This window comes from Anneissia japonica, unplaced genomic scaffold (assembly GCF_011630105.1).
Source record: "Anneissia japonica isolate Jap-2015-1 unplaced genomic scaffold, ASM1163010v1 scaffold287726_len2788222_cov184, whole genome shotgun sequence".
Lineage (NCBI taxonomy): Eukaryota > Metazoa > Echinodermata > Crinoidea > Comatulida > Comatulidae > Anneissia > Anneissia japonica.
In genome coordinates, this window is record NW_022705125.1 from 924,934 (window position 1) to 931,287 (window position 6,354).

General features: G+C 35.8%; 1 protein-coding gene across 2 annotated transcripts; it reads right to left on the reverse strand.

Moving 5' to 3' along the window:
- Positions 1-13: 13 nt before the first annotated feature.
- On the reverse strand, positions 14-4,913 carry LOC117105302 (contactin-associated protein-like 2). 2 transcript variants are annotated; one of them, XM_033246421.1, is made up of 5 exons: positions 4,736-4,913; positions 3,189-3,343; positions 2,667-2,781; positions 2,162-2,305; positions 14-1,430 (listed from the first exon to the last, which is right to left on the reverse strand). In XM_033246421.1, the coding sequence occupies exons 1-5, from the start codon at positions 4,887-4,889 to the stop codon at positions 1,156-1,158; spliced, it is 843 nt and encodes a 280-aa protein (XP_033102312.1). In that variant the 5' UTR covers positions 4,890-4,913; the 3' UTR covers positions 14-1,155. The 2 variants fall into 2 exon arrangements, with proteins under 2 accessions (XP_033102312.1, XP_033102311.1); XM_033246420.1 differs by having other exon boundaries at positions 2,129-2,305.
- Between the last annotated feature and the right edge of the window lie 1,441 nt (positions 4,914-6,354).

Below are 6,354 nucleotides of genomic sequence, written 5' to 3' on the forward strand. Positions count from 1 at the left end.
ACCCCCCCCCCCTTTTAAAAAAGCTGGATACGGGCCTGAAAATATATACTTTGGTATGTTGACTTGATATATATCACATTCTACAATCGTCAAATAGAAAAGTACTCCACTTTTATGTGTACATAACAATGTACTTGTACAGTGGTGGTATTGTTTTAAATATATAATAATATACTCTTATTGCATCATAAATACAATTGTAAAATAATAATTATTTAATATCAATAAGCTATATTATACTGCGCTTATTGCAAAGCCTACGGACAAGATGCAAAGCCAAGGCCATCAATAAAAATCTGGGATTCGAAACCTACCGGTCTTAAAATCTATATGCCTAACAACATAGATCATCAAATGCTCGATAATACGAAGTGAATATCATCCATATTTTAGATTGAGGAAAAATAATTACTCTTATCGTCGTTTTTCACCGGACCGGTACCTGTCTCGCGAGGAGCATGTGCATGTGTGTACATATCTTCCACATTCGCTAGCCGTGTCTCAGTCAGTTGTTTTGCGGCTTTATACGGAACGCCAAAAGGGCAACTTTCAAACACAGTCGGTTTTTAAGCACAATCTGTTTTCAGGCACAGTCGTTTTCCGTTCTTCAAATAAGTTACAGTAAAACTTTGCTTTAGCTGCCTCTGACTAAAATACGTTGGGTTGCAGGCCTACCTATTGTAAATCATGTTAATTTTAATTTTAATGCAAACAAAAACTGTTCGAAGGAAAATGATGGAGAGATACATGTCTCTATACCAATTAACATTTCTGCTGTTCCATATCATTTTAGTTGTTTCTAAATATTTTATGTTATGAAAAATGATATGAACCTGCTATAAAAAAAAACTGTACCTAAACGTAACGCTATGTCCAACAATAATGCTTTGTAAATCATAAAACATGATCTTATCACTGCATTTCTGACATTACGAAATAAAGAAATAACTGAACGAGATAGCATACAGCATCAGCATGCATTTAGCTCTCTTCTTTTAGTGGTCATATTCTATTTATCTAAACTAATTCCGACGTTCACATACTAGAGGGTAAGCAATCGAAGAGTACGCACCTTCTGTATTAGCAATGATGATAATGTACTGTATAGATAATCATGTTTAGTAATACGGAAAATAAACACATTATTTCAAAATTTCAAAAAAATTCAAAATGTTTGCACTCGCTGTCAACGGTAAGTTGATTATTGGGAACCACTCTTGCTGATCGGTAATTCAAAGTGCACCTCATCATCGTGTTGCCATCATTAATAGAAATGACGCTCAACGATTGACACAACTCGTGTTTCTGACAAGAGGCGACACATTTGATGATAGACGCAACACTGTACGTTGCTAAAACGTATCCAGATAGGCATACATTGCCGTATAATTGCATTACTTGAAAATGGGCTGCAACCTGAACCTTCAAGCCTGTAAACAAGTAAAATACAGACTTAAATTGAGGAGTAGAAATATATCATTAATAATCAATCAAATCAATCAAATTGTTTTCATGTTTTATTAAGTACAATTTAGTGTGGGAGTGAGTCAATAAGCCAATTAAGGCTTGAGGAATGACCCACCCCCTTATAAATAAATACAGTAACTTTAAATATGAAATAATAAAAACAAATAAAAAGAAGGGAAAAACAGTACTCTCTAACTGAAAATACACGCATATGTATATAACAATAGTAATGCATGTATTATAACAGTAAGCAATTATTACAGATATATACCATACACTTTATACCCATTATGCCTGAAATGATTTAATTAATTACAATTAAGCTTGTTTAAAATTCTGCAGCTTTTTATAGTGCTGGTGCGAGCGGGGGCCGGGAAAGCTGGTTCCCGTTGGTGAAAAAAATTACAATTCGCCAGGGAAAAACATAATAATATGGTTTTTTTTATATATATTTTAATATTGTTAGACATTAAAATCGATTAAATAACCTTTTCAAATCCTTGAATAATCATAGCTCCAGTCGCTTCTTCTCTAGATCCCTTCCGAGGGATTCTGCCTACGCCCACTTACGCAATCGTCGTGAAGATCTGTCCCTTACCTTATCCGGGACACAGGCCCTTCGGATACTCCTGTTACTGTTTCTAACAAAGTTGTGGTTTACCTGAACATTCTAATGGTCCAATTGTGCTCGTACCATATTCATTGGCATGTCCTGTGTCGCCATGGTGTAGCCTAATGACCGGTAGAGTAGAGATATCATCAATATATCCATCATCGACTCGGAGCACATTATCGTTTTCGTTACAATTACAGACAACCGAGGCTGAATAGCAAGCGCCTTAAACAAGAATAATAAAAAATGACCGATTATTACCAAAATTTATTTTCCACACTATGCCGAGGCGTATATAAGTTGGTTGGAGTGCGTGTTTCTGTGTTAATGGTGTGTGTATACGTGTGTAAACAATTTTGGAATTTACAGAAATACGAAAAAATGACGTACTGTAATTACAAGCAGAACACACATAGTGGAGTTATTGCATGGGGTAGAATAGCATATTGAAATTAATAATTATTATAATTTGAATATATATATATATTCTATAAATAAATAAATATGTATATATATATACATATATATATACACACATATATATATATATATAATTAATATTATGTATATAGCAATGTCGACTTACCTCTATATCCACACAGACAACCATCATATCCGGTAGGTGACCCCCAGTTACGCATCACAGTGCCATTACGTGACACCCAGTAGGTATATCGCAGTAGGGAACCAAAACATTCATACTAAAAGAATCAGAACCACAATAGTTACTAAGCCACGGCATGCAAAATACGTACAAGGACAACCACTTACCTGTTCCGACTACGTGGTTTATATTTAACTTTCAGGAACACGCGCACAACAAGACTCATTTAGCACACCTCACATTTAAAGTTATATTCGAATGTGATTAATCTATAAACGTCATCAAGTAGGGCCACATAACTACAGGTTCCTCCAGTAAACTAATAAAATGGTCTGTTTTGAGTGATTTTCTTATTATAAATCCATTTTATGAATTGACAATAGATAAAATGACAAAACTTTTTTTTTTCATGTTTTTTCCTCCATAGGGTCCTACATTTGTAATGATACATGCGGATGTAAGGGGGGTGGGGGGATAAAGTAATCCGTAAAATTAATTGCTGACCTTCACGTACTGGCGGCAAGTGACTGATGACGTCATAAGTGCTACGATCTGATCAATGGATATCGCGTACGTAATATAGCGTATGAAGGAACCACTTGATTCGTACCCATTAACATCTTCTACAAGGTTAATTGTTGGTGTTACGATTGTTCGGCCTAAATAAAAAAAAATTAATAGATAAGAAAATGAACATGTTGAAAAGTCATTCAAAAAGATAATAAAAGTTTTAGATAGAATGGAGTACTGTCAGGGGCGGTTTTTCAAACAGGCGGGAGGGCACAACAGTTTCAGAATAGGTGAGTAGCACATAATATTGATTTGCATCAAAATTGTTAAAATTTAGTGGCAAAACGGGGAAGGGGAACGTGCCCCGTACCCCCTAGTGGATCCGCCCCTGATTGTGTTGCTTTATTTTTCTTAATTTAATTGATGTTACTATCTCCACCAAGAAAGTTGTGTATTCATTGTTGTTTGTCTGTCTGTCTGCCTAATTGATTTTTTTGTCCTTCTGTTTGTTATTAAGATTATGCAAAAGCTAATCAATTTAATGTGGTGGTATCGGTATATATTGGTTTTAGTGAAGAGGTGATATTTATTCGGTTTTTAGGAACAGGACGGGGTATGCACTCCACCGATTTAAACAGAAATATCTTTCCGAGAACCTGGTAACTACTATGCAGGGACATCCAGACAACGCTTAAAACTAATGTTTATCTGTGTAACTTTAACATCTTGGAAAATAAATTAATTATTTTTTGTTGTAAAATTTATAAAATGTTTTTTGAATTCTTGTTCTTATTTTTTATTTTATTTTTTTAATTGCATGTTTAGAGATAATTCACATTGGAGTCGGGCATTTGCCTATTATTCTCTCTTGGCATGCCGCTAACCTATGTCTTTCTTGTACTTCATTGTGCTTTTGTATATAAATATGCCAAATTTATAAAAGGTCTAAATAAATAAATAAATATATGTGTCCGCTGCACGGCTTTCTTTCCAGAGATTCCAAGTTAGACACATTGGCCCACTAGATTAATTTCTTAAATGCTCGAAATGCATTTAGGATTGCATTTTCCCGGCTTGCTTATCCCAGAGCGTTTTATAAAACGACATATTCACAGTGAAGTATTAGTGCAGCTAGTATACATGTTACCATGATATTTTAAGTACTGTAGATGGAGAATTTTTAGAAAGAAGAGAGGGCTACAAAGGTCACAAATAGTAGGCCTATATTTCCTAACAAGGCATTTCATTTTTTGCGTGAGACAGACCACAAATGCGTGAGTCAAACGCCGAATGCGTGATACTGGGTGTAGATGTCTTTCTTGTAGCCTTGCATTTGAAAAAAAAAATGAGAAAAAAACAAAAAAACCTGCAGTCTTTTGGTTGTTTTCTTGCTGCTCTCACCCGTGAAAAGTGGGGTGTATTCAGACTTTGGTGGCGCTGTTTCAAAATACGGCCGATTGGTGTATCTAGTGCTACAATAAGTTTGATATTGCATATTATTATCATTAATAGTAATAATATTAGGATAAAACATTAATTACCTGTAAAGCTTCCATCTGTTATTTCACATTCCACCTGGAATGGGTCAACACCCTGATTACCTCCATCCGGGTCAATGAAAAAGAACGTCGCATTATCGCTTCCAAATCCAAAGTAGCGAAGCTCTTCACAATTCTTCGCAAGCTCAACTTCCATAAAAGTAGGCGGGATTAATACTAAGCACACTAGGGTAAAGTGAAAAGAAGCTAATGCAAATATTTATTTAATTCCTCTGAGTTGTGCCTAACCTTTTTGTTTAGAAGCGGCTGCGTCCACTGAAGTGCAGAGTTTTCGAACTGCTAAATAATGATTAATGTGTAATGATTTGAAAATTTCTAAAAGAAAAATTGTGGGTAGATCAAAATTGTATTTTAAAATATTAAATATAAACAAATACAACCACGTTACCCAAAAGCTGTTTCGATCTCAGTAATTATCTGGGGAGGATGCAGACGGTGCGATCGCACCCCCTAAATTGTATTAAAACAAATAATTGTTGTATTATATTATTGATATGAATTATTGGGAAGATTTTGAAGGTATGAAAGTTCAACTTCCGGGCTCCCAGAGGTCCAGATCCTCAAAATCCTCAGCCCCAAAATGGTTGGGTGTTAACTCTCACGCACCCATGGGTGCACGCCCCCACCCCATATTCATTTTCTATGGTAGGCGTACATCGCTCATATTAATTAGGTCTCTGTGGATGGAAAATCCTTGATTTAAGATCATGAGAAATTTGCTGGCGCTTCATATAGACTATAATGATGATGAATATTACCGGTAAATAAAAGTGTCACTTCCGGCCATCTAAATGGAGTGGCTGAGGTGGTCCTTGTGGAAAAGAAAGTAAGCATGGCCGGCGGAACCGGGGGGGGGGAGACGGGAGGCCCGGGCCCCCACTTTTTGGCAAAAAATATATAGTGTCTGGAGTTTTTTGTATGATCGGAAAGAAATGCAAGAAAATAAAGACGGAAGGAGGAGAAAAATGGGAAAGAGAATGTTTATCCAGTCTCCGACCGAGTTACATTTTCTCGCAATTCACATTGGCGGATCTGGGGAGGGGGGTCATCGGTCCTGACCCTTCCCTTGTGCAACAAAAAAAAAAGAAAAAAAAATTCTAGACCTACCTTTTCATGACCCGTGAGCTAATTTTTTTTTTGTTACAATCGGAAAATTATAAGGGAAAGCTTATTTTTCCAGGCTTCTAGGAATCAAAGTTTTCCCGGGGTAGGACCCTCAACTCTCCTTCCTCTTTGGGGTTTATCGAATCATGGAAAAAAGAATACGTATGCAACTACTCAATTTTTTATGTACGTATACACACATAAATAGGCCTATTTACTGTAATAAAATTTCGTAGGGATTTTCTTGATCTTAAGTTTCTTTATAATATCATTCATAGTAATCTCGATTGTAATCTTATTTCAAGTTTCTTTATTAATGTCCCGACTCGTACGTTAAGAAGTAAACCCACATTTTATGTTCCTTTTGGGAGGGTTAATGCCTGTCTCTTATACACATCTAGATGTGTATAAGAGACAGGTGTAATTTTGCCCTACCTGACGTGGAAAACCTACCTTTTCAGGACCCGTGAGCTGATTTTTTTTTTTTTTTTTTTTTT